The sequence below is a fragment of the Neltuma alba genome, unplaced genomic scaffold (assembly GCF_004799145.2).
Source record: "Neltuma alba isolate B1F8T4 unplaced genomic scaffold, ASM479914v2 tig00011952_pilon, whole genome shotgun sequence".
In the NCBI taxonomy this organism is placed as follows: domain Eukaryota; kingdom Viridiplantae; phylum Streptophyta; class Magnoliopsida; order Fabales; family Fabaceae; genus Neltuma; species Neltuma alba.
In genome coordinates, this window is record NW_021636531.1 from 245,421 (window position 1) to 272,142 (window position 26,722).

At 37.4% G+C, this 26,722-nt stretch overlaps 6 protein-coding genes across 9 annotated transcripts; 4 read left to right on the top strand and 2 right to left on the bottom strand.

Moving 5' to 3' along the window:
* Positions 1-727: 727 nt before the first annotated feature.
* Positions 728-4,801, bottom strand: LOC114719814 (DNA cross-link repair protein SNM1). Of its 2 annotated transcripts, none has more exons than XM_028905352.1 (9): positions 4,168-4,801; positions 3,534-3,714; positions 3,163-3,396; positions 2,896-3,040; positions 2,399-2,533; positions 2,221-2,287; positions 2,021-2,098; positions 1,397-1,449; positions 728-1,245 (listed from the first exon to the last, which is right to left on the bottom strand). In XM_028905352.1, exons 1-9 carry the CDS (start codon positions 4,793-4,795, stop codon positions 1,147-1,149), a joined length of 1,620 nt encoding a protein of 539 aa, XP_028761185.1. In that variant the 5' UTR covers positions 4,796-4,801; the 3' UTR covers positions 728-1,146. The 2 variants fall into 2 exon arrangements, with proteins under 2 accessions (XP_028761185.1, XP_028761184.1); XM_028905351.1 differs by having other exon boundaries at positions 3,157-3,396.
* A 690-nt stretch (positions 4,802-5,491) lies between these two features.
* Positions 5,492-10,853, top strand: LOC114719802 (probable magnesium transporter NIPA8). 3 transcript variants are annotated; one of them, XM_028905338.1, is made up of 14 exons: positions 5,492-5,786; positions 6,334-6,627; positions 7,146-7,233; positions 7,330-7,391; positions 7,573-7,658; positions 7,765-7,838; positions 8,240-8,342; positions 8,425-8,553; positions 8,636-8,735; positions 8,850-8,969; positions 9,505-9,595; positions 9,689-9,755; positions 10,224-10,320; positions 10,403-10,853. In XM_028905338.1, the coding sequence occupies exons 2-14, from the start codon at positions 6,535-6,537 to the stop codon at positions 10,622-10,624; spliced, it is 1,332 nt and encodes a 443-aa protein (XP_028761171.1). In that variant the 5' UTR covers positions 5,492-5,786; positions 6,334-6,534; the 3' UTR covers positions 10,625-10,853. The 3 variants fall into 3 exon arrangements, with proteins under 3 accessions (XP_028761171.1, XP_028761172.1, XP_028761173.1); XM_028905339.1 differs by lacking the exon at positions 5,492-5,786 and adding an exon at positions 5,803-5,930; XM_028905340.1 differs by lacking the exon at positions 5,492-5,786 and adding an exon at positions 6,159-6,177.
* A 458-nt stretch (positions 10,854-11,311) lies between these two features.
* LOC114719803 (protein SRC2 homolog) lies at positions 11,312-12,563 on the top strand. The gene has a single exon (XM_028905341.1). The coding sequence runs from the start codon at positions 11,412-11,414 to the stop codon at positions 12,357-12,359; it is 948 nt and encodes a 315-aa protein (XP_028761174.1). The 5' UTR covers positions 11,312-11,411; the 3' UTR covers positions 12,360-12,563.
* An 84-nt stretch (positions 12,564-12,647) lies between these two features.
* LOC114719804 (uncharacterized) lies at positions 12,648-14,046 on the bottom strand. Its single transcript, XM_028905342.1, has one exon. The coding sequence runs from the start codon at positions 13,765-13,767 to the stop codon at positions 13,159-13,161; it is 609 nt and encodes a 202-aa protein (XP_028761175.1). The 5' UTR covers positions 13,768-14,046; the 3' UTR covers positions 12,648-13,158.
* A 5,706-nt stretch (positions 14,047-19,752) lies between these two features.
* On the top strand, positions 19,753-20,851 carry LOC114719818 (uncharacterized). Its single transcript, XM_028905358.1, has one exon. The coding sequence runs from the start codon at positions 19,930-19,932 to the stop codon at positions 20,533-20,535; it is 606 nt and encodes a 201-aa protein (XP_028761191.1). The 5' UTR covers positions 19,753-19,929; the 3' UTR covers positions 20,536-20,851.
* A 2,425-nt stretch (positions 20,852-23,276) lies between these two features.
* LOC114719800 (DEAD-box ATP-dependent RNA helicase 41) lies at positions 23,277-26,658 on the top strand. Its single transcript, XM_028905332.1, has 2 exons — positions 23,277-23,707; positions 24,096-26,658. Exons 1-2 carry the CDS (start codon positions 23,632-23,634, stop codon positions 25,634-25,636), a joined length of 1,617 nt encoding a protein of 538 aa, XP_028761165.1. The 5' UTR covers positions 23,277-23,631; the 3' UTR covers positions 25,637-26,658.
* Positions 26,659-26,722: the final 64 nt, after the last annotated feature.

Below are 26,722 nucleotides of genomic sequence, written 5' to 3' on the forward strand. Positions count from 1 at the left end.
AAGTCCCATTCCACAACACGCTAAACGAAAGGGTTGTATTAAATCAATGGATTATAGACAATAATCCAGACGTGGTTAAACTTTAATGTTTTATTGCTTGACATATTTTAAGCCATAATGATCCCAAATAAAAGAATGCTGTTAAATTATACTCCTTTAGTTCTTAATATGGAAATTAATTTTGATTCTAAATATAAGACCTATTTCTTATATTTATTATTTTTTTTCTAAATTACCTCTATAGATATTCTCCCAATCATAATCAAGTACCTGACTTCTTTTATCTAATTAAATTAGTTAAATAAGTCTTATATTAAGAATTAAAAGAATATTTTGGTTGAATGTAGTGGTGGTCTTGCCCGACCAAATTGTCTGCACTAATCACTATAACGTGATTCTGATTTTGGTTCAGAAACTTTTGTTGCTTCAAACTCTTATCGATAATAAATGCTCCGTGATCATTTGCAATAAAATCCTACAGCCCCTTGGGGAACTAAATTTCATTTGGCGCATAAACAGACAATTAAGGACAAACTTAATTTATCAACGCAACTCCCATAAAACAATTATATAACAAATTCTAATTACCATGAAATAATCTCATTAAATTTGAATCAATATTAGTAAATATTTACTACCTTCAATTTTGCACTTTTTCTTCGTAAAATAATAATTAGATATATTAAGCATATAATTAGGATTCATTCATCTTCGGCAAAAAAAAAGATTCATTTTATCTTGATTTGAATTTTTCCCTCTAATTTTCAATCATATTTCATTTGTTCCTCAATTCTACATCTTTCTAAACCTTGAACAATACATTTGATAACCTCAAATTATTTAATAAAATCCTCTGCTAATGTTACTTATAATCTAAGAAAAAAAATTGGATGTTACATGAAGCATGAAGCATGCAGAAAAAGTGGTCGGCTGGAAGCATTGTAGCCATTTGATGCGGCAGCGCAATCAACCGAAACAGTCATGCTTTAGCACTCAAGCCATTAAAGTGCAGCAAGAGTTGACAAATCATGTCCCGCAGCCCGCACAGTGCAAGCGGCAGAAAATATCGGATTTCCCATATGAATGGGGCAATGGGAATCCCGGATTACGAACTCAGTTTATCAAAGAACTGCATAAGCATAAGCATTAGCCTCTCAACCAGTCTCGAAAGTAGGATTGCATCTTCTCGCGGTTGGCCTGATTCCAGACATTCACGGTAGGGATTATCTTGTCAGGCTTCAAATACTGAAAAATCAAATTTGACACACAATGTAACGTAATTTTGAAGATACCATAAGATGTGTAACCAAACATGTAGGGTTAAAGTCGTGAACATGTATTATCACCCCAAAAAAAAAAAAAAAAAGGCCATGCACATTTACTATGCAATGTTCACCTGAACAAACTCCCACAACTCCGTGAAGCTGGAGTGCTCACTATAGGGAACCCCTGCAAGGCGAAAAGAGACTTGTAATCTAATATTGCCAAAAATTACCATAAATCAAAAGACTGCTTTGCGATCAGGCCCGGACGATGACCATACTCAGAATCTCAGCATTAAGAGCAGGAGCTTTAAACGAGTATCAATCATAATTGCATGTAACCCTTCTAGGTATCTTGGAAAGAAACAACATCCTTCACAAGTTCTTATTATATACTCCCTCCATTCCTTATTATAAGAGACAAATAACCGAAGTACGTTGATCAAAAAAACAGTTAAAATTAGTTAAGAACAATTAATGTGTAAAAAGTATAACTTTTTTCCAAAAATACCCTCATTAATAAGGAGAAAGAGCATGAGAGAGAATAATTAAATTATTAAAAGAAAGAGAAGTGGGAGGGAGGGAGAGTGTGAGTTGGAGATAATAAATATGGGTAAAATAGTAAATCAACACAAAAAAGTAGAGACAACTTGTAAGTGTCTCTTATATATAAGAACATGCCATAAGCATTAAATGTCTCTTATAATAAGGAACGGAGGGAGTATCATATAATAATGTTAAAGTACAGCTTGTCTCACCATATATCGTGACGTTGCCCTTGGAAATGGGTTTAATTTGTTCCAGATGGTTGCCTATCTTCTCACTGAAAGTCCAGCCTGAATAAATGAAAGAACATATATATTTAGATTACTCTTCGGTACTTGTGCCTGTGGCGTCTCTTCATACGATTTAAAACATGCATGACTAAAATCATTTGCATTGACAATATATGCATAACCTGTTGGACGAAATGCCAATACTGCTGTAAATTGGTTTTCGTAGGTCTTCAAGTAATCCTTCAATCTCTGATGTAACAATAACAAAAAAGGTTATGCATAGAGCTATAAAACGGTAAGAGAATTTAAAAACATAAAGCCTCAGCCTTATGAGGCAAGCTCAAAGGTTTGGAATTAAACCTCAAATCTCAGAGATGCCATGGGCAGAACATGAAGAAACGTGTTCTTTCCATTCGCACAAAGGCTATCTGAAAGCTCAGACCAACCATAAGCTTGCAAAATTCGTCTCCTCGAAGCATTTGCATAAATTTTTGCCTGAAAAGAAAGGAGCTGTATTTAATTTCAATGTAGCATAATATACCTATGAGCAGACATAGTATTACCATTTGATGTATTTGCTATTTTAAGTCAGGAAACAGTCTACAACCAATAAATGTCTAGTCACATCCTCCATGTAAACTACAACACACAGAAATCTTAAATTAGCTTACAAACGAAAGTGAGCTTCAATATTGTTGGTACTCAACAGTAGGTGGGCTAGATGTCATCAACTAATCTTTTAGGTATTTGTTTCTATTCACATCAACATGGATGATAATGACGAGCAAGGGATGAAGGATCAAAGCAACAGATGAGGTTCTAATCTGTTGTTTGGGGGGGTGGGGAGGCCCTTATACCTTGAGCGCCTTGGAAATTGCACGATAAACACATTCTTTGCCAATACTGTATGCCCCAACAACTACTAAAGTTCTTGGCTGGTTCTTGAGTTGATTCTTTGTGATCTTAACTACATAGTTTAGCACAGTTTCCTGAGGAGGGAATCTGAAACATAAAACTGTAACTTGAGAATAGTTAAATTATGTCATTATAACCAATGAGTCAATCCTATTACTAAATAACAATATTTAATCAAATTCTTGTCAAGAGCAGAGTATTACTTATACTTTGGATTGCAATACGTCGTATCCAAATAAAGTACATTAACATGTAGATTTGCGAGAAGAGGGTAATCTTGCATTTGTTTTGAAGCTCTGAAGTCCCCAGTGTGCAAATAGCATTGTCCATTTGGGAGATAGAGGTGAATTAAAGCTGCACCAGGACAATGGTTAGCTTCTAGCAAAGTCACTGTAACGCCTTCAATTACATGTTTAGTGTTCAATTCCAAAGGGCAGATATACCTACATTCAGAGTAACAGAAACAGAATTAAGAATTAACAGAAATCTTGATCAGACCAACCTTGACCTATCAGTTTGTAGGAGAAGCATCAGAGGCATAGGAAGAATGGAGACAAAAGAATAAGGCACCAGTTCTTACAAAGGATTTACTGAGAGACACATTTGAATCAGGCGAGCAGTGAGAGGAGTACAGTAGATAGGACCGTGTGACCATTTCTTGCTAAGGCCACCATAGTGATCACTGTGAAAGTGACTAAGGAAGTAAGCTGAGCATCCCTCGATGCACCCATAACGAAATGCATCCACAGAGAATGTTGTTCCTATATGGACAAAGAATATGAATTCAGAACATTTACGAGATATGTAGTGTAGTTTGCCTAGGAGTTTTCCGTTTGTCTGACATAAAAGTGAAAATTCCAAGCAGAGCTATTGTGCCAAGGTTGCAGCACAATCTAAAGCTGGCCAAATTATGTTTATCAGGACAGAAAGGCAAAGGTATTATATCTATCAATTGCAATCATTTATAAATTAGACTGTCGCACACAATTCAGATAGACTGCATTATGTCTTTAAAGATAAGACGTCCAGAAAAGGGGGGAAGGTAAGATCAAATTGCTTTCAAACTTAACGATACGCCAGTGATACTAGCATGGATTAAAGTCAAATAACCCCCAAAAGTGTTATGCTCTGGTCAACAAATGTAATTAACACATGTAAGGTCTTAAATAATATCAAAAGCAAGATGAAGAAAATTAAATTAAAAGGACTTTCACCTGGGATTTTCTTATAGAAGGGGCAGGCAGGAGACCGCCGACTAACATCGCGGGTGTTCATTCTCTTACGAAAAGGTTTTGATTTTGCGGAATGCGTCGGAACATCACGAGAAATTGATCCCCAAATTTCAGCCTTCACATTCTTCTTACCCGAAAGGATACCACTCTCATCTCCACCATCAAAATTACCCCATTGATCCTGTTTATGATCAACTGAGGAGACAGAAAAAGAATCTTCATCGCTGTTTTTCTTGAAGCCCCAAATCTGAAATAGACTGGCCTGCTTCAGCTTCTTTCCCGAAGGTATTGTAGAGTCGTGAGCGACATCCTTTCTCTTAAGGTCCACGCTGCCATTACAATCTTCCGGCAACAAGCAAGACCAATCGGTTCCACAGAGATAAAAATCTTCGGCGAATTCGCTTTTCCCCGGCGTATTATCAGATCTTTCAGCTCCGTTCTGCGCATCATCTTCGCCCGCGAGTTCTAATGGGAATCCCTCCTCGTTCAACAAAACGACGCCAGATAAAGCGTCGTTGTCGTCGGCAGCATCGCAACCATAACCGTCGTGAGGAAAAAGCTCTTCTTCTCCCGTCGGCGGTGGTGCTGATGCCTCTGCAAACAGCGGCATGGTATCGTTACCCGCGCTCTCGCGGATAGGACTGCGAATAGTCATTCGGTATTTTAAAATGAACCAGCGGGAACCATTTTTCGAGCAGTAATATAATAATAACGAAATAATTAATGAATTGTTTTTTAAAAAAAAAAAGAAGAAGAAATAATTGGTGAATTATCCAAGCAAATCATGACTTGTGGAGGTTTAGCCGTTCATGAAAATGTGAAAATCGTTGCTTTTTTTTTAAAAAAAATTATATATTTAAATGTCAAATTTTTATTAGTTCAAAAAGAATTAATATGTAACATAAGTTATATTCTCTCCAGTCCTAACTATAGGAACTATTTTATATTTTATAGTATAATTTACACTATAAACTGAGCTTATATTTAGAATAGGAGAAATATTATTTTTTTTGTTATTTTTTTTCAAATACTGATTATAAATTTTTCATTTTACATTGAATATTAATATTGATGTTGATTTAAAAGCAACCAAATGAAAAATTCTTTAGCCCCAGTAGGAACGTAATCCATAAACATATACTATGAATTTTGATTGTTTAAAATATTTTCAATCAAATAAATGCTGTAATAAATAGTTTCTTAATAATTTTTTTACCTCCTTTTTTGGGCCATCCCGCGCGCATGCATTCATCCATAACTTCCGTTATGTCTCGGTTGTTTCTTGCATCATCATTCATCACCTTCCTTCGTCCACACTAGTTCGGATCATTAAGCAATAAGCACCAAGAAATTTTTTTATCTTTTTCATATTTATATGCATCGAAAATTTCAGCTTGATGCATTAGCTCTGGCTAAAATAATAATAATAATAAAGAACAGATTAATCGTTTTGACATTCTTATAGTTATTCCCCTTTCCTCTGGATCTTTGATGCTGACCCTGGGAACCCTGGCCAAACGAAGCATTGGTGTTGGGAAATTGAATTTCTGGGTTAGTTCTTCCCGGTCCAAAGAGGGGATAGTCTCCTTTTTCTCTGACAGGTAAGCAAGCAGCTTTCCGAGCTAATAAGATTCCTAATTGTTCGTATTTCGGGTGGTTGCCTCCAATCTGTTTGCTTCTCTTCAATGCTTTCTTTTCGTTATGTTTCGGATTGAGTTGAATCGGTCATTCCGTGCAACTTCCTGGTAAATTTATTAGATCTGGATCACAAGAGTATGCTACTGTGTTTTAATTAATTTGCTTCGATTCTTTTGTTATTGGCACGCTTGTTTAAACTGCCGTTCTGTGGCTGGAAATAATAAAGATCGAATATTGGCAGCATTGTGTTACCACACCCCCCCTGCCCAGGAAAAAAAAAAAAGCCCCGGCGGCCTGGGGGATTGTTGGGGAGCTTCGTATCCATGAATATAGTTGACAATATGTGAGCTTCGGGTGCGCATATTAGTCTTACTTATCATGTAAATGAACAAATTAGCTACGTCTTCCTACATTTTTCTCTTTAGCTCATAATCTCCCTTCATTTTTCCTCTCAAATAAGCTATTATTTATCAATTGTCAGTACTGAATGACTGAATCCTATGATGGTAGGTGACACAAGACTGCTGTTGTTCTGAATTTGTCTTGCTAAGTCGGATTGCGCTCTTGCCTACTTGGACACATAAGAAAGGCTGTCCCCCTGTATCCCTCTGCTGCCTGACGTACACAATTTAAGAACCACTATATGCTGAACAGCCTCATAAAAATTTTTCTGCATGTGGGGCCTCCTTCCTAGCACCACGTCTTTCATCCATGGGGGAGTGGATCGTCGGGGCTTTTATCAACCTTTGTGGAAGCATTGCTATAAACTTTGGAACAAATCTTCTTAAATTAGGGCATGATGAGGTAAACTGCATCCTTCTCTTGGCTGGAATGGTTGGTGATGTACTCCTTTTTGTGTCCACTTCATTTTTGTATCTCTGTGGCATTATGCCATAAGACTGTAATGCTGAAGATATATTCAGCATCATTTGTCTGATTAGCAAGCAACTGCCCGCTGTCTTTTGAGGCATGTTTAGGGCTCTTGACATATGACTTCTTTGAATTTCAATGTTAGTCTGCAGCATGTGCAATTTTTGGTGACGATCATAAAATATGGGGATCATGAAACTTTTGGTCATGATCATACGCAATTAGTCCTTATAGTCAGAACAGGAAATAACACCGTAAGGACTAATGTATGTGGTTATGAAACTTTTGAGAACTTGATTGATAAAAATTAAATTTCAGGGATCAAATCAATAGATGAGGCAAACTTGAGGGACCAAAATTATCACTCAAATCTATTTATTCTCTTTTTTTTTTTTTTTGGCAATTGCAAATTAGTTGGAAAACATGAAGACGTTGATCTATATTTTCTGCAGAGAGAAAAACATTCAGGAGTTGGAAGCGATGGGGCTAATGGAAGGCTGCCCCTGAAGCCTATAATGTATTTCCAGACTTGGAGAGTTGGTATGTTCCAGTTATGTTGATATACTAGTTTTGCTCGTAAAAAATCTGGCGCATGATTCCTCTTATTGGTCTCCTTGCATGATTCTTGGCATGCAGGTATTGTCTTTTTCATTCTTGGAAATTGCCTAAATTTCATCTCCTTTGGGTATGCTGCTCAGGTAAATTTTCTATTTTTATTTGGTTTTTATTTCATTGTATGAAAAATGTTTATGACGCATGCACTGACTTTTATGGTTCGGTTGTTTGGTACATTTTACTGAGGTTAAATAATATGATTTTGATACAATGGATCCATTTCATCCTTCCTGAATACTCTCGTTTGCTCTGTCTACTGTGCAGTCACTTCTTGCAGCCCTGGGATCTGTTCAGTTTGTATCTAACATAGCATTTGCGTATTTTGTCTTGAAAAAAGTGGTCTCTGTCAAGTATGAGAAATCTGATTTAAGATTACTGTTTCAGTTTTGTTTTTTTTCGCCCAAATTTATCATTCCAATGTGAATTTGAGGGCCTCAATTTTTGTGTTTTGGACAGGGTACTCATTGCCACGGCCTTCATAGTTCTTGGAAACATCTTTCTAGTAGCATTTGGCAATCACCAATCACCCGGTATGTGTCTTGTTTTCATTTCAACTTTTTTGTTAAGGAAATGTTTATTGGCACTATGCTTGATGGTTCCCTGGAAAGATAGTGTGCATCAGTTAGTGCGTTAAGATATTATCAAGTATTATTTGCAGTTGAATATTTGATGATATGAGAAATCACTGTTCAGAAAACTGCCAACTTTAATTATACAAGGCTTTTCATGTGTGAAAGGTTTTTTGCCAGCTTTCATGTGTGAAAGTTAGGAAGGAGCATTTGTTACAATTTCCAATTGAATTAATAGGTTCTTTTTGCTCACTGTCGGGTGATGTTTAATTTCATTTCTTCTAACCTGGCGGATCATATATCTTTAATCAATATCTTTTAATAGCATCAAGCTCATGTCTGGTTGAATAATTGTTTTGCAGTGTATACGCCTGAGCAGTTGGCTGAAAAATACACCAATGTTGCATTCCTTATGTATCTCGTAATTTTGATCTTAGTTGTGGCCTTGCATCACGCCATTTACAGGTGATAAAAGAAACCTGAATCTCTGCTGTTAGTTTAATCTATCAAGGAATCTCCATCTTTATGATTAGCTTGTGAATTGCAGGAGAGGAGGCCTTTTGCTTGCCTTGGCTGGACAAGACCTCAGGCCCTATTGGCGCCTTCTTCTCCCATTTTCTTATGCAGTAGTTTCAGGTGCTATAGGTTCATGCTCAGTGTTATTTGCCAAATCTCTGTAAGTCGGCTTCACCACCATGTCATTTTGCTTTCTGATTTAATAGCTGTTCATTTTATTCTAATGTCAAGTATTTTTGCAGTTCTAACCTCCTACGATTAGCCATGTCCAGTGGTTATCCGTTGCACAGCTGGTTTACGTATTCCATGCTTCTTCTTTTCCTTAGCACGGCTGGGTTTTGGGTAAAACTTAGTCAATGTGGTTATGTTCTCTACTAATCAGCAGATGTTATCAGGTTCCAATGAATGATGGCCAAGTTCTGATGAATATTAACACAGGTATTTCTATGTGCACAGATGACAAGGTTGAATGAAGGGCTTTCCTTGTTCGATGCAATTCTTATTGTTCCCATGTTTCAGATAGCCTGGACATTCTTCTCCATCTTTACAGGATTTGTATATTTTCAAGAATATCAGGTTCTCTACTTCTCTCTTCTGAAATGGACTTTAACCATCATTATTAAATTACCATAGTGAGAGTCCTACCAAAAAAAAAATATCTATATTGAGAAAAATACATCAAATTAACCAATGGCAGATTTTAATTTTTGCGGAAGCAAGTCCTCTAGCTTTGGGTTTTTGATGAACAAACAACGCATGGTGCACTTTAGTATTTTCAAATTTCAATCCTTTCAGCAGCAGATGGTGTTTAGTTTGGTTTGAAAATCTCTTAAAATCATGTTTTTCTTTATATTGCAAATTTCAATTTGATTCGCTGGAAAACTCTGCCTTTTTTATCTTCCCCACTATTGTTGTTGCTTTTTTCCTCAATTGGAAAAGGTGAAAATTTGAGGAGAAAAACCTGACTACTTGCTCGCAAAAAATTCAATGTTGAGAATTTAGACATGCAGCTGAAGAATAGCATCATTATTTGATGGATGCTGAATGTTTTTGCATACTGAATTTAGTTATGGAAACCTTTTTTTGTTTTTTTTTTTCTTCCTGAAAGTAGGTATTTGATGCATTGAGGACAACAATGTTTATACTTGGAATGATGTGCGTGTTCATCGGCATCTGTTTGCTGGCACCTGATGATTCCAGAGGTATTATGAGTTTTGTGATTATCATGACTCAACATATATACACCAATTCAAGGGATGCGGTGATAATATGTAATTAATTGTGGAACACTGTAGGCGCTGAGGTTAAAGATAGCTCTTTGGAGTCCAAGGTGTCCTCTGGCATTTCAACGGAAGTGAACAGGTACACTGGGCATCATCATAAATTCCTGTAGACGTGGGTTGTTTAATTTGTTAAAAAGCGAACCACCAATCTCAGCATCTCTCTCCATCTCGATGAATGAGTGAAATATGTGTACATTGTCTCATAAGTTTATATCACTGATTAGTGTTGATCTCAGTGAAATATCCGGTACTCTTTGACCCTGTCATGCCAATGAGCTTATAGCTCATATAGCGACAGCGTCAAACTTGTAAAGCCTTGTGCTCTCTTTGTAATAAAGTTTTTCTTGTGAAATCAACTTCCAGAGTATAGATAATCTGCATTGCTCTTCTAAAACTGGAGTCCCTTGAATTGTTTGGGCGTTTGCATGACTGTATATCAACCATATTTTCCTTTCAATTTCTCTAATATTTCGTGATTGTCAGAAATTTGCGTCTTATCGTGGTCGTTTATTTTCAATCATACTCACCCCTCTTTTATCTATTGAAGGCCACAAGCCTCATCTGAAGAGGCAATGTACAAAGACACGAAATCATTTGTAAAAAGAATGCTACTGAAGATTACTGGCGTGCTAGTGAAAGCAAAGGTATTACTATATGCCTTGCCATTCTATTCTGATATTGCCTAGTGGTTGGTGAATAACTTTGTTAGCTTCTCTTTGCTTGCAGACTGCCTGTAGTGCATCTGTAGGTTTTGGGGAGGACAGCATTCATGCATCTTCTGTTCTTGTGATGCCTATGATGTCGTCAAGAATGACTGGATTTAGAGGCAGTGGGCCTGAGCGGTCTAAGATTTTGTCCATGAGAAATTCTGGTTGGAGTAACGTCCCCACGGACGAAGATGCTGCCACACTGCTGGAATCTAGTTCCAGTCTCCCTACGACCCCTTGATATAAAATTGTAGTTATACAGCCTATAGGTTTGGGATTCTCTTTTCCCCTTGTGTTCTCGTTCTTTTTTTATTGATTGGAGGCCTTGAGATACAAAACTATGAAAATTCAGTTCATGGCCCTGATAGGCTTATGTGTAAAGTCCCAAAAAATAGGAAAAAACCATACGTTGTACATTGTAAATTCTTGTTCTGCATAAGTGAAAAGGGAAGGTCTCTATTTAGAAATGATTTTGTTGATTTTTAACTAGCAGCTAAATAGCTGTTCATAGTCTTTCATCATAACCGATACAAGTCTTGCAGAATTTAAAGAACAGATCATATTATTTTTATGAATAGTATGATGGTTGTGGGCAGAAGAATTTAAACCTTACCTATTTTTCCTCAAAAAATCATATCAAGAGCCAATGAAAAAACAGATAAGCCTGTCAACAATTCCCGGCTGGCACAGGTGCCTTAATTATCTAACTTCTAAAGAGTGAGACCTTTCTGACAAAAAGCAGAGAAGCTTCTCGGTAGATGCCAAAATTCCTTGAAGGAAAGCATTTGAATACGGTAGTTGCTTGACTTGCTTTTTGGCTCTCCGTCCGCGTAGAGAAATGGGCGACATAGACGGAAATCTACAAAACAACACCTTCCGATCAAACCCGCCTAGTGAATCACGTGCTGGTCAAAAAAAAAAAGAATCACGTGCATGGGGCCACCAACAACACGTTATAACTTCATAAGCTATAACGTCTTGACAACGGCGGGATATTCGACAAATTGCAGACAGGTAGTGCCTCAACAATGGAACTTTGCTCCATAGAGCTCAAGATTATTTCCTGCAAAGACCTTAAAAACTTCAACTTTTTCCAGAAACTCACGATATACACACTCGTCTACATTCATAGTATCCACCCCGAGAGAAAATTGGATGAGAAACAGGCGCAGGAACAGAAAACCCATACAGATAGGGAAGGGAATGAAAATCCCGAATGGAATGAAGTAATGAAATTTTATCTGGGTTGGGTTTCGCTTCATGATTGCGACGACCTCTTCCTCCATTTCGAATTCCGCCATGACGGACTCATAATTGGAGACAAGCTCATCGGAGAGGTCCGCGTGCCTCTCAAGGATCTGATCCTAGAAGCTGGCAATGCTCCAGGCGTGGTTCGATTCCTGAATTATGAGATTCGCAATGGTGAAGGCAAGCCCAACGGAATTTTTAATTTCTCTTGCAGACTGATTGACAAGAAGGGAGCGGAGAATCGCATTTCGTCGGAAAATGTTGAAGGTAAAATCACCGGGTACCCTCTTCTGGATCCAGCTCTCACAGATCACTATCCTCCGAATGAGTCACGCATGCAGACTTCCACTTTGGAGATCCAAAGCATATCTAGTGGTGATAGAATCAGCTATCCGATAGTGACGTTACCAGCGGATCCCATCGACGGCGGCCACAATTCTCCATCTGCGCCACCGCTTGTTTCTTCGGCGTCGGCCGCGGATTATCATTACCACTACTCACCTATCTCGCCCCAGTATCCACCTCCGTCAGCAGGACTATTTATGCCGCCGCCGCCGCCGCAGCTGCCGCCCCCCTTCCCAATGCATTACCCATATCCTCCTCCCCCTCCCCCTCCGCCTCCGCATATGGAAGCCTATGGACCGCATTTCTACGAGCCGGTTAGGCCCGAAGCCCATGGATGGGCATCACACCCAAATTTTCAACATTCTTGGGGTCCGAGGTGGTGACTGGTGACTGACTTCTGAATACTGATATTGATGCGCCTATGTCTCTGTCTCTGGTGATTAGGATGTCGCTGCTTTGTTTTGAACCGATGCTCTTGGATTTTTCCCCTCTCAATTTTGTTCTGTAAGCCGGGTAGCTTTGTGTACTTGTGTGTATTAGTTTGATAATTCTTATTCAGATTGTGAGTATATTCACTGGTTTTGACAGCTCAAGCATCTTTAACACCAACCATGATCCTTATAGTATATTCTGCAATCCTCTAGGCAGCTCTTTTTATTCCGTGAATGACAGACTTAGTTTCTTTAAGCTTTAAGGTGTCAGTCAAAATTTACTCATGGCGCACAAGACACTATAACTACAGCTAAGCAGAAACAGAAAACGAGCTTTAACTTGTATATTTTACATGTTCATAGAATTTAGCATGTGGGTATTTGATTCATTAATGAGAGAAAGAAAGAGAGGAAAAGGTGAGTTTAGGTGTTCGGTTCTCAAAAGCTGAAGGAGACGTTATACCAGAAGGTCCCCCAGTGCACCAACAACCGATGGAACAGCTAAGCCAACTTCTCTGTATATCCTAAACTACAGTTCATTCAATGATCGCCCCAATTTTCCCAGACAAAGAAGAACGACGTTAATAGGCAAACGCAATATTATATTTTATAATAGGGGAATGTTACAGAGTGGGAAAAATATTAAATACAAAAAAACTTCACAATCCAATGTCATGAGTAATAAGATAAAAGTCTCCGGAGTATTAATGTCAAGTTGTAGAGATGGGGATTATACAAGTATGCCTTGTCTTTAAACCTCTTGGTATTCTAGTAATTGCATGCGGCTCTGCATCCTTAGCTGTTCATAGAACCTTCTGATGAAATCCTCAGCCTGATCATCAACGTGATCATTCCCAACATCTTCATTTTCATCTTCTGATGAATAATTTGAGATCCTCACAGAAAATGGTGATTGAAGTGGGCTCCTTCTATCTCCAGGTGACAAATAATCAGACGCTTCAAACCTGAAGTTAAAGGCGTACTCTGGAGTCTTGGGCACCAAAACCACAGCTTTATTGAGATCTTCTTCAATGACCTGAGGAGTGTTAATGCAGGGGAAGTTGAAATGGTGCTTGCGCTTTAGGACGTGGAAAAAAACAGGATTAGGACTGTTGCTGCAAGAGAATTCATATTCCTGTAGGCCAAAGCCACCACGTGCCACGCTCCTTGAATGGTGATGGTGAAGATGGAACGACATGAGATTGCCCAGAGACTTCCTCAGAAGCTTCCCTTTCTTCATCATCAGATTCATGTCCATAATCAGCTTCCTCTTTGAGATCAGACCCTTCCTCATCATGAAGAAGGTGATCCTCAACACGTTCCATACCCTCTTGCCTATAACTGCAGAATGTACCTCCATCTCTCAGAAGATCAATATCACAATGTAAGAAACAAAGAACTGAGGATGATGATTCTTTTTTGTCAAACAGATGGTGGGTTTTCTTTTCTTGTTTCTGCGAGGCGTGCTAGACCTCGCAGAAGAAAAGAAAACCCAATGAGAGGACATGGACAGTGAAGGGAGGGATTATATAGGAAGGAGATGATGAGGGTTGGTCTGAGGATACTTGTGGGATTCTTGTTTTTTTTTTTTTTCAATAGATTAAGTACCAAAAAAGGCATAAGGAAGAAGGGAGGTTATCATTTTCAAATGGACCCAGCAACCGCTCCCCTGCACTCCACTTGATTGGAAGAAAAAGAAAAACACAAGAAAAGCAACTACCCGTTTCAAAACAATGATGGGTCTAAGGGCCTGTTTGGGTATCCTAAAACCGTGGTTTCAGAAGCACTTTTTCGCAAAACGAGATAATCTCCTCCACATATTTACTTCGTAATCCGTAAAAGCACTTCTGAAACCATGGTTTGGTTTCTATCCAAACACACCCTAAGTCTAATGTAACATTTGAATATTGGTTACAGGAATTGAATTCACATGCATCCGACAAGTTGATGATTAGTTTAATTACAAGACAATAGTTCATAAACATGAATTTTGATGGCTAATTTTGAGATACCTTCACTTCTTTCATTTCAATTACCCCACGTTAAGATTATTATAGCTTCAAGGAAAAATTTGGCCCATAAATTCTCATATATAAGTTGGGTTCAGATGGACTAAACCTTGAGATTATTCCCCTGTCCTTTATCAAAAACTCTGGTTGGATTAAAGAACGTAATTAAAAGTAGTTAAATTTGAAAACTTTTTAACAACTTTTCAATATATGAGGCTGGAGAGAATGATAAAGTAGATTAATTAGAGAAATCAGGGTAAAGGAAGATGGATGAGTTGCGAGGTGGGTAAGGGGACAACTGGGGAAGCTGTCAAATAGATCAGAAAACATGGGGAAGTCAGAAACAACCAATGAATTGTGGGTTAAGTAGCCAACTTTGACTTACATTAATCCTCCTGCCTAATGTTTCTTAAGCATCACATAACCGCCGGATATACCATACACGCTAGTTAAATCGCATAAAACTGCCCCATTCTCTCTTTTCATGTATTTATTTTCTACTTAACACGATTTCCCCTTTATGTGTAGTTATTTATCGTTGAAGGAAGCTAACTGATTCATTATTTTCTATCCTGAAAAAAAAAAAACATATATTTATCACCTCCAAATAACGATATCTAATTAATCGAAGAGATGACAACTTTTTCACACAAATATGCATTAAAAAAAAGGTACTGTTATGTAAATAAGGAAAAAAAAAATAATATCAACGTCATCAACCAATATTCCCATGAAGTACTATTAAATGTCTAACAAATCATATTGTCCATGAATCATTAATAATGCCTTCATTCCTCAAATTAATGCAATACAGGAAGGGTCCATTTAGTTGAACTTTGAATTGTGAATTAACATGGTAAAGAAAAAAAAAGAATTGTGAATTAATACTTGTGGTTTTTGTTTTTTTCCAAAGAATGACTTTGCTCCATTCATTAAAAGAGAAGAATCAAACCCCCTGGCCCCAACTATTTACTTAATCATCTACCACTCGCGTCATTCTAAAATTAACATCAATCAATTTCCTAATTAATTACATGATTAGAAATTTCTATTCATTCTGTGAGTTTATTTTATTGTTGGGCTACGCAGTGTGGGCCTCCGATATTCCTTGGGCCTTATTTAACACAGGATATTGCTCTTATGGTTTTCGTCCAACCCCCCCAAAAACAAGCAATTATTGTGAATATTTTCTTTTCATTTGGCGCACTTTTGTGTATTATTACCTCCGCTCCTTAATATAAAACCTTGTTTGACTTTTATTTTAGTTCTAAATATAAGATATCAATCCACTTTGTCTCTTATATTTATAAATTTTTTTTCTAAGATAGTCCTCCTAACAATTATAGTTATAGCCAATACACTTAATTAATAAGGATATTTTAGGTTATTAAAAAAAAGGATATTTTAGGAAATTCTTTAATTTTTTCAAATCAATCAACTAACTCTTATAATTAGGACTGGAAGTAGTATTACTGTTGATGGTTCTTCATTAGCATAAAAGATTTTAAGGTATCGAGATTAACTCCTTCAAATAAACCAAACTGCTCTATTTCTTGTGACGACGAGATAAAGTTGTTGTGCATATGAATGCGGGGTTTTAAGCTAAATTTGAAATAAAGTGATTTTTTTTTTTTTAACGAGCAAATAAAGGGATGTTTAATAATAAGAGTCGTTATTTAGATGAGGAATCAGTACCACCCACGCTTTCGGGAAAAACGTACACAAATAGTGTTCTGAATGCTAATTCAATTAACGTAACAGTACAGATGTCTTCAGTTAAAATATGCTAAACCGATTGGCCACCTTAATCTGCAAGTACAAAATAATGAAATAAAGCTTTTTTTCCTTTGCAAGTTTTTTCTTTCTTTTTTTCGGATGGCAGTTTCCAGAGATTTGTAATTTATAATTAAATTAAAATATTAATGTTTTCAATAAAATAAAAAGACTAATTAAACCAAAGTATACGTTGGATTTGCAAACAGGATCGCACCGATGGCAGACAACGTACGTAATTTCTGAGAAAATATCAAGTTCGCGGGGACTGCTTTTTTCTTTCTGGTCCTGGCCGGTGAGATTAAAACACATGCAAGCCTTATCGATCTATCTATCTGTGTCTGCTTTCCCGGAAAGATAAAGAGAATAAAGCCACACGACCAGAGCCAGTTTCCGTCTACCTTCTCACTTTTATCATCTTCTCCATCCCTTCCTATTTTTGTATCCACATTCTTCTCCCCCCCCCCCCCTGTCATACACAAAATGATTTGATATTTTTTTCATACATAGATAGTTAAATCTTTCTCAAATGCGTGAAGACAACTAAAGGAATAAATTATATATTAATTGATATATTGTCCTCTCAGGTCTTTAATATTAAAGTTAGATAATTAATTTATAAATATAAAAAAATTAATTAAGTTAGTTATTTGTAATTATATCTTGATCCTATAAACTACATTCTTTAATTACGTACATTGGAGTGACCTCTTAATTAAAGTAAATTTTTATTTTAGTTCTTATATTTAGGATGAGAGGCAGTATTACAAATATTACATGCATGTGCTTTGACCAAGAATTAAAGAAAATGGAAATTAAGAATGTGAAGCGGGGCGGGTTGCAAAGAACTTCGTATTTAAGATATAAATAAACGTAGTTGCTGGCTTGCTCCAAAAAGAAGATATAGCTGTTTTCTGAAACTGCACAGAAAGGTCGGAAAGGCATGTAACGTATACGTATGTCTTCAATAAAGAAACTACACAGTAATCCAAATGCATTGCACCTTTGTTTTTACTTCGTCTCTATAAAGTTGGTACATACATACATCATAATCATCGATAGATTCATATGCATTTCCTTAAGTTTTTCTTTTTTTAAGCGTAGTGCGACACTGGGGACCAAATACTTATCTCACGTGTGATTCATATATATATACCACCTAAATCATATTTAATCCGTTCCTCTTGTCTTGGCAAGGGGGGAAAACATAAGAGAAAGGTGGTTGGATCCAAAAGAAATTTTAATTAATAATAGTTGCATTCTAGAAAAAAAAATTGTTAAAATATGAGTTACAAATCAGTATTAATTCAAGTAGATCCTTGTGTGTGTATATGTATCCCAACAATAAATAACTAAGAGTGACGAAATATAAAATTTAAATGATTGGTTTATAACTAAAATTTTTAACTGATATCCCCCCAGTAGGAATCGGTTCTCTCCAATGTGAGTTATCAAATTGATTATTTAATTAACAGTTTTTTTTTTTTATGTGATGCAACTTTTAACGAGAGAACTTTAAGTAAAAATTATACTACCTCCGGTCTTTAATATAAGACCCTGTTTGATTTTTATTTTGGTTCTAAATATAAGACCTAAATCCACTTTGTCTCTCATATTTACTCAATTTTTTTTAAGATAGTCATTCTGATAATTATAGTTATAGTCAATACACTTAATTAACAATGATATTTTAGAAAAGATAACACCTATTTAGGACAAATAACTAACTCAGCTTACTTCCTTGATCTTCTCAAATTGATCAACTGATTCTTATAATTAGGACCGGAGGTAGTATTCTTTAATTTTCTTATATATGAAACATGTTCAAACTAACCGGTTTTTCTCTTTTAATATTGGATATTTACACTGTTAATATAACAAACAAATAAATAAAAATTATACTTGATTTATCCAAAACTTGCTAAGGAAAATATCCCATTTATTTTGGGTCTGAAAAATATCCCATGATCGATTGCCCACGTACAATTTCCTTTAAAAGAAACATGGGTCCAAAATTTCGTGGTACGTAAACTGTGGGTGATGAGCAAATCATCAAATAATTGAAATACATTGGTGGTGGTTTACTAATCCTAGTCACGAGGAACCCAAAAAGCTATAATATCGACCAAAACTAGTGCCCAAGTGAGCATAATATGGTATATAAAGTAATACTATAGACATCTTTTAATAATTATAGAAATATCAAGCAGACATCTTCGAATTTATAGAAATATCAAGTTGCACCAAAGTTGCTTTGTCATGTCAAACTGCTATGAAAAGTCTAAAAAAGCGCAAGGCGAGGACAAAAACTTTAAATTAGTTTACATAGTAGTGCGCTGCACTTTTTGATTGATTGATTGAGCTTCACAATTGATTTATGTGGTTTCCATGTGTATTAGATTTAACTTATTCATAAATTTCACCCACATGCACATTTTAAAGTTAATAATGGGCTATGCAAATACTTCTTCTGTAACTTTATTGTTGTGACTGTACATTAGATCGTATTGCATTTTCTTCTGTCGTGCATGTAATTTGGACAATGTCATGCACGTCTTCTTCTTTTCATTTGTTGTTCGTAAAAAGCAGGCTACATCAATGGCCTTATACCCAGATGATATAAATATTTTCTTATAAGTGGGACATTACGAGTTTGATATTACTTATAACTTCAAGTCTTATATTACTTATAACTTCAGGTCGTTAGTGTCTGCGGTGTAAAAAAGTAGTGCGGAAGATTAAATTGAAATGGGAAAATGGTGAGGACTTGTTGTAGACTTAGAGGTTAAGTCTTCAAAGAGAGCATTCTATGGCACGTTCAACCTTGTTCACGCAACGCCTTAAAATTCGTTGCTGCACTAAGTGGTCCGGAATTTCGGCACAGTTTCTTCCACTTTATTATTATTGCTCTGTCTCCCAAAATATGATTCCGTTCCGTAGTTCACAGTTCCACCCAACAGAATCTCACATTTAGTAAACCGACCACTATCGCCTTGTCATCACAAAGAAAGAAGCTTCCATATTCTGACGGTGACGATCGATGTCCTCTCGCCGTCTGATCCGTTTAGGTTTCATCCTCGTGTATGCGTCTCTCTCCCTCAAAAGCTTCAAACGGGTCAAATAATTGGGAGGCCCTATGGTTTGAGGTTGGAGGGGAGTGTGCCAAAGCAGAGGCTGAGGGCCATCTCTTGTTTCTTTTTCTGCTTTAGGTCAATATCAAAATCTTAAAAACATCAACCTTGCTGAAAAGGTTCTAATCCCCCCACTGTCGATCTCTGTATGTGGGGTAGCAGCTTCGTTACTTATTCATATGCCACTTTACCGGCATTTATTCATAAGGCCTATAATGCATGGCCACGTGTCCTTCGCTTTATTTGCTTTATCCACCTGCGTTACCCTTTTCTTTTCTTAATCTCCACTCTTTCTTTTTCAGGTTCTCTCTCTCTCACAAAGCCAGCTAGTTGTCATTTAGATCCATGGATGGTTTGCATCATTTCGCCTGGTGACTCTTTCTATATAAGCCCATTTACCCACATTGTACTCTTTCCATGCCAAAACACTGCTTTTCTCTCGGCTACGTACATAGCTTAGTGCTCTTATCTTCTTCGTATTATCATATATCTCCTCCTTCTCTGTGCTTCAATCAACAGCATAATGAATCCCAGATAGAGTCCCCTTTAGTCCTCATCCAAGCAAGCTTCAAAATCCCATCTTTTCAACCAAAAAAAAAAAACGACAAGATGAAGAACAAAGCATCGGGACTGGTGAAGCAGATTATAACTGGTCTGAGTTCAATGGCAAGAGCAAAAACTGTGTCTCTGAGGACAAAAGCAAGTGCCATCAAGGCCCGTCTGATCATATTCTCGCTGCTGAGGAACAAGAAGTTTCTCATGAGCTCCCTCTCGGAGAAGCTCCACTCTGTTCTGGGCCAAAATTCTCATCCCAGTGAAGAATGCTTCTTGGAAGATGGGACCGACCAGAACAAAGCCATGGTGGTATACACTGACAATGCCCACGCTTACGAGGCCCTGCCCAATCCCAGTGACACCCAAGTGGTGGAGGATAAAGACCGAGACGGCTATGAAAGTTACTACAGGTACGAGGAAGACGAGGAGAAGTACCCGGATCTGACACACACTCTGTTTGACTCGGAGGATTTGGACTTTGGAGGGTCTGTTATTGACATGGTGAAGAACTCGAAGGAGGAAGCAGGGCAGGAGTTCAAATTGGAAGACGAGATTGACCATATGGCAGACCTGTTCATAAGAAGATTCAGGAAGCAGATAATATTGCAGAAGCAAGAATCCCTCAAGAGGAACCGGGAAATGCTGCAGAATGGTGCATGAACAGTACCAGTACATGCACGTTTAGCTCAACTTTGTCTCCCTTTATTACTTTTTTAATTAGAATAAGGGAGGCCCACAAGCTAAGCCTTTTCCTCAGCTTTATTTATTTCCTGAGTTCTAATGCTTAATACTGGTAGAGGGCAAAGAACAACTCAGATTCTCTCTCTCAATGTTGGAGATTCATTGAAGTGCCTTGTATTTAATGGTACGGACATGATCTGCAAATCTGAAATCTGCAAATCCCTGACTAAGTTGTATGTGATAAATGGACTCCGCGACTTTTTTGGTTAATTGAATAAGGGATTCTTGATTCAAATTGCTGGAATTAATTATGTTAGTAAAGTGTGACTGAAGTATAACGACTAGAACTTCGTTAATTCGTGGCCTAGAAAACCCAAAAAAAAAAGAAGAAAAAAAGCAGCGGTGAGTTGTGACGGAAGTATAACGATTATAGACTGAAAGAAAAGACATACAGATCCCGTTTGGTACAAAGCATTGAAAATGAGATATTGGGATTGCAATTAAAAAATCATTAAAATAATATTTAGTATGAGTAATTGTTTATTGTATGGGATTAGGCAAACTAATGGAAGTAGGATTAGGAAATACTACTTTCCCTGTGGTATTCTCCAATTCCATATACATAGGTTTGACTAATCTCATATAACAAATATTCTCTTGTACTAAACACTCTTTTAATAAACTTTTTCAATTGTAATCCAATCTCAATCCTTTATTTTTAATACTTCATACCAAACTTAATGATATGGTATATGTGGAAAGAACCGAATTAATAAGAGAAAAGTGAGAATATTTGGAACAAAAGTTGCAAGGTACAATATAAGAAGCATGTGATGCCAGATACTGAAGATCTCGTTGCAAGCTGGGAGCAACCATTAACACAACAGCTTCTTCCACTCTGAAGTTTCCTGGACACTTCCCTTTAGATGAAGCATACAAAAGAAGGACGCACGAGGAGGTTGTGCTTGCTTGCTCGGAAGGCTTTCTTGTTCATGTTTTGGCTTGTTGGGGTTCAGAGCGCCTCTCTAATTTAATAATAACAGTATGTCAGATCTTAGACTATATCGTCCAAATGTTAATACGGGTTCCAGTATAGCAGTGATCATGATGATTTGGTCAGGTTTTTTCTTCATGATTTATTCTTTTTTTTTTTGAGGTGTTTGAATGGAAACCAAAACATGATTTAAAAGGTACTTTTACGGTTTACGAAGTAAATACGTAAAGAAATTTGTCTTGTTTTACACAAAAAAAAACTTTTTTAAAAAATATTTTTGAGAATTACCAAATACCTCCTTCGTTCTTTTTCACCTTTATGGTGTAATTGGACAGTAATTCTGGATCTGCTTCATCCCAAGGTAACTTTCACTATTTTAGATATATCGCATCGCATCTGGAGCTAGAAAGAAGAAACCATAAAGTGGTTGTTAAAATAACCATAAAGTAGTTGTTAAAATAAACATAAAAAAATATTATCTCTTGTCCTTAATATAAGATCCTGTTTGATTTTTATTTTAGTCTTAAATATAAGACCCTGATCAGCTGATATACTTTGTCCCTCATATTTATACATTTGTTTTCCAAAATAGTCCTTGTAACAATGATAGTTCTAATCAATACACTTGATTAGCAATGATATTTTAGGAAAGACAACATCTATTTAGGACAAATAACTAACTCAACTTACTCCCTTAATCTCCTCAAATTAGTCAACTGACTCTTATAATTAGGACCGGGGTAGTATTAACTATGGTTGGTCCAAAAAAAATAAAATATGATTTCTCATGACCTCAATATTACATTTTAACTGAAATATTTTAAACATGATAACATTGTAATTGTAAGATTTTTGAAAATTAACATAAACGTAAATTTTTTAAAAAATTATCTTCTTTATAAAATATGAATGAAAATAAATAAGGGTGGCTGGAGCCAGACTGACGCAGGAATGGGGGTCCATTTGCGAACAGATACAAGGCTTTTTCCGACTTTAAGGGTATGTTTGGCTCAATGAGAGGAAGGGGAGGGGAGGGATTTTAATGGAAGGAAGGTGAGTGGAAGGATTTTAATATTATCTTGTTTGGATTTATAAAAAAAGAGAGGAGGGGAGGGAAAAATATTTTAATATGGATAATTTTGCTCTTATTTTATTTAAGGTGTGGGCATAATGGTTACAATATGACAAAATATAGACATAATGATCACAATATAACAAAATATGGGCATAATGGTCATAATATGACAAAAATTATCCTTTCCCTCCAAATCTTCCCAATTTTGGAGGGGAGGTTGAGGAGGGGAGGGGAGGGAAAATTTTAAAAAATTTTCCCTCCTCTCTTAAAATTTGTGTGTTGTCAAACAAGAGAAAATGATTAAAATTCCTCTCCTTCCCTCCCCTTCCTCCCAAATCCCTCATACCAAACACACCCTAAGGCCACGGATTGGTTTTGCAAGCTCCATAAGCTCAACACAATAATACAGATTGTATTGGATTTTTTTTTTGACCAAAAAAATACAGATTGTATTGGATTTGAAAGGATGCTAATTTAAGTTTAAATATAGAACATTATGACATGCATATTATTATTTGTGCGCTCGTAGGCAAAAATAAAATAAAACATCATACTAGTCGTATATTTTATAGGTCGTAATTCATAGCTGGAAAAAGCGGTCACAATTCACAAATCACAAATCACAAATCAGCGTTCTAATTTAGGATGTCGAGAATTGGCGCCCAAGAACGGTCAATTATGAGCTTTTTGCGCGAGAAAAAGGGGTCATGCTGAAGAGAATTGGCGCCCAGAAAATGTAATTCCTGTTTTATCCCCTTGTAAGGCGGTTCCCATGGAATTCTGAAACGAGTTATTGCCATGAATCCTAATGTGCACGCTCCATTGTTGTTCTTTAAGGATCGAATTCGAGTCTTCACCCTTGAGGATTTGAAGTATCCCACGGGACCGGCGATTTCTGTTTTCCTTAACCCTAAAATGTAAGGACAACAGTCCAGGCGGACTTCATTTTTTCGGTTTCACACTATTCTCAGTTTTCTGCGAAGTGGGATCTTAGTCAAGGGACACCATGGATTCTCTTGACACCGATCAGAACTACCCATCACAAAGTTCAGCGCTGGCAACTGATGGTGACTCACCTACTGGTAATACCATCGAATGTCTTCAACTGATTGTATCCTGATTTGCGCTGTCCTTATTTGCTTTAATTTCTTTACGGGATTGCATTTTATATGGGGGTTTGCTTTTGCGTATCTACGACTCGTATCGCGTTGCTAACAGATCTCTTGTTGACATGTTATTTCAAATTCCTTTTTTCTGCTTCAGCATATCCCTGTTTTCTTTAGCACTGTTGTTATTCAAAATTTCACTTTATCTGCACATTCACGGATTTCTATCAAGCGACTTCATTCGCCGGGGGAGGGTTCTGTGATGAACTTTTAATGCCTTGGTGTAGAAGTCTGAGTCTTCCGACAGCTTGCTTTTGATAATTGAAAATACCCATACTGCTTATTTTTCCTTTTATAATTTTAGATGCAGGAGATGATGTCAAGTTGAGTTCTAGGAACCAAAGAGAAGCTCTGCCAGGTGAGCCAAAGTGTGTTCTATGTGGCCGCTATGGCGAGTACATATGTGATGAAACGGATGACGACGTTTGCAGCTTGGAATGTAAACAAAAACTACTACGCAGAACTGCCTGCTCCTCACTGCCTGCTGTTACTCGTCCCTCTAAAATGCTTGCGGCTACCGATGAATGCTTTTATGTTAGAGATAATGATTATGAATCAGGTACTCAGTCTAGAGATGAGGCCGATGTGCTTAGAAAGAAACTTGAAATTCGTGTGAAGGGTGATGTAGTAGCACCGATATTATCATTCACTAGTTGTAACCTTCCTGATAAGCTCCTCCACAATATAGAAGCTGCAGGGTATGACATGCCTACACCTGTCCAGATGCAGGCAATCCCAACTGCTTTGGCGGGAAAAAGCATGCTTGTTTTGGCTGATACAGGGTCTGGAAAGTCTGCTTCATTTTTAATTCCAATAGTGTCTCATTGTGCAAGGCATCGCCTTGAGCATGCTTCTGATAAGAAGACGCCACTAGCTATGGTGTTAACACCTACGAGAGAGCTCTGTATTCAGGTTGAAGAGCACGCTAAATTGCTTGGAAAGGGATTGCCTTTTAAAACTGCACTTGTGGTTGGTGGTGATGCCATGGCTGGACAGATCTATCGCATTCAGCGAGGAGTAGAACTGATTATAGGAACTCCAGGAAGGCTGATTGATCTTTTAACGAAGCATGATATTGACTTGGATGATATGATGACTTTTGTGGTGGATGAGGTGGACTGCATGCTGGAAAGGGGTTTCCGAGATCAGGTCATGCAGATATATAGGGCTATGTCCCAGCCCCAGGTCTTGATGTATTCTGCAACAATCTCTCACGAGTTAGAGAAGATGGCAAATTCTCTGGCGAAAGATACTGTGGTTGTATCTGTTGGCGAGCCTAATAGACCAAATAAGGCTGTGAAGCAGCTAGCTATTTGGGTTGAGTCAAAGCAGAAGAAGCAGAAGCTGTTTGATATTTTGGTCAGTAAGCAGCATTTTAAGCCACCTGTAGTTGTGTATGTGGGGTCTAGACTTGGGGCAGATCTTCTGGCCAATGCCATTACGGTTACCACTGGGATCAAAGCACTGTCAATTCATGGGGAGAAGTCTATGAAGGAAAGGAGAGAAATTATGAGGTCCTTTTTAGTAGGTGAGGTTTCAGTGGTCGTGGCAACTGGAGTTTTGGGTAGAGGGGTTGATCTATTAGGTGTGAGACAGGTAATTGTGTTTGACATGCCTAATTCAATTAAGGAGTATGTACATCAGATTGGAAGGGCGTCAAGAATGGGAGAGGAAGGTCAAGCCGTAGTTTTTGTGAATGAGGAGAATAAGAATGTCTTCGCAGAGTTGACTGAAATCTTAAAATCTGCCGGAGCAGCTGTGCCTCGGGAGCTTATCAACTCACGATATACCAAGGGATTTTTCTCCGGTGGCAAAGGTTCAAAAAAGAGGAAGAATAGGTCGTGAATTTTCCAATCACATGCTGAATCACTTCCCACTTGCATCTCTGCCTTCTTGGATATTGTCGCTGGAAGGATTTAGTCAGGCATTTGTTACACTTCGAAAAGATGATGATCTATTGACGGTTAAATGAATGCAAACCAATTTTGGGTGTTTTATCACATAACCAATATACGCCCAGTATACTTTCCTTATCCTAGTTGTTTCAGGCTCCAGTCAGTGGCATAGTCTGAGTCCCTGAGAGTAGAGGACAGTATCACACACCGTCCTTCGATTTTTTCTTTAGAAAAATCGTTGTCTTCTTTGATCTTTTGTAACGGGTAAAACGTTGGTTTAATCCATCAATACAAGCTAGAGATTGCTAAAATTTTGATCAAGGCCCGTGTTTCATGGTGCTTACAGCTACTGCTGAAACAATGACGTTACCTCCTTTCCTCCTCCAGACAATGACGTTGGAATTGGATACTTGCAAGAAAAGAATGGGAGAAAACTTAGAAGCGGAAAAAATTTTAGGTGGGAAAGAGTGTGCTACAGTTGTATCTTGAAAGGATCTTATGGTTGATATGGAACCTGGACTCTACACCACAACTCGCGAACCGCGAATCGATGTTAAGTATTACCCAACAAGCAAGTTAAAGTGGGGCTTGTTCTGAATCGTCCGGAAGAGAATATACGCGCCTTCACTCTCGAATCGGGGACTCAACCCGATTTAAACGGATTTGTTTAGTTCTTGCGCTTCTCTTTCTCGGAGACCGCGGAATCCAACAACCCCTCTCAACCGCCAACCAACGGCAACCACGTTGCTCTCTTTTCTAATATAGCTGATCTTCCTAATTTTGGGCAAAGCTTCTGTCTATTTCTATATTTTGAATAAAAAAATTAACAGTCACTTTTCATTGCGTTATCATGCATAAAGGACAGATTAATGTCAATATATTGTGTGTATGATGTGTCGAACTCAGTGGATCTTAATTGTACCTCAAAGTGTAGCGTGAATGTGAAAGAAATATATGTCTCTTATTGGTACATTTGATCTCGTCCTTCGTCAAATCCATTTCATAAGATCTTCAGCATTAGCCATCAATCTTCCAG

Coding starts and splice junctions, on each gene's coding strand:
- LOC114719814 (XM_028905351.1), bottom strand. CDS start 4,795: ATGCCGCTGTTTGCAGAGGCATCAGCACCACCGCCGACGGGAGAAGAA. Junction 2,534..2,895: donor CAATTTCCAAGGCGCTCAAG/GTATAAGGGCCT, acceptor CTTTCTTTTCAG/GCAAAAATTTATGCAAATGC. Junction 2,099..2,220: donor ATTGGCATTTCGTCCAACAG/GTTATGCATATA, acceptor TCATTTATTCAG/GCTGGACTTTCAGTGAGAAG.
- LOC114719802 (XM_028905338.1), top strand. CDS start 6,535: ATGGGGGAGTGGATCGTCGGGGCTTTTATCAACCTTTGTGGAAGCATT. Junction 7,839..8,239: donor TGGCAATCACCAATCACCCG/GTATGTGTCTTG, acceptor ATTGTTTTGCAG/TGTATACGCCTGAGCAGTTG. Junction 8,736..8,849: donor TTAGCACGGCTGGGTTTTGG/GTAAAACTTAGT, acceptor CTATGTGCACAG/ATGACAAGGTTGAATGAAGG.
- LOC114719803 (XM_028905341.1), top strand. CDS start 11,412: ATGGAACTTTGCTCCATAGAGCTCAAGATTATTTCCTGCAAAGACCTT.
- LOC114719804 (XM_028905342.1), bottom strand. CDS start 13,767: ATGGAGGTACATTCTGCAGTTATAGGCAAGAGGGTATGGAACGTGTTG.
- LOC114719818 (XM_028905358.1), top strand. CDS start 19,930: ATGAAGAACAAAGCATCGGGACTGGTGAAGCAGATTATAACTGGTCTG.
- LOC114719800 (XM_028905332.1), top strand. CDS start 23,632: ATGGATTCTCTTGACACCGATCAGAACTACCCATCACAAAGTTCAGCG. Junction 23,708..24,095: donor TGATGGTGACTCACCTACTG/GTAATACCATCG, acceptor TTATAATTTTAG/ATGCAGGAGATGATGTCAAG.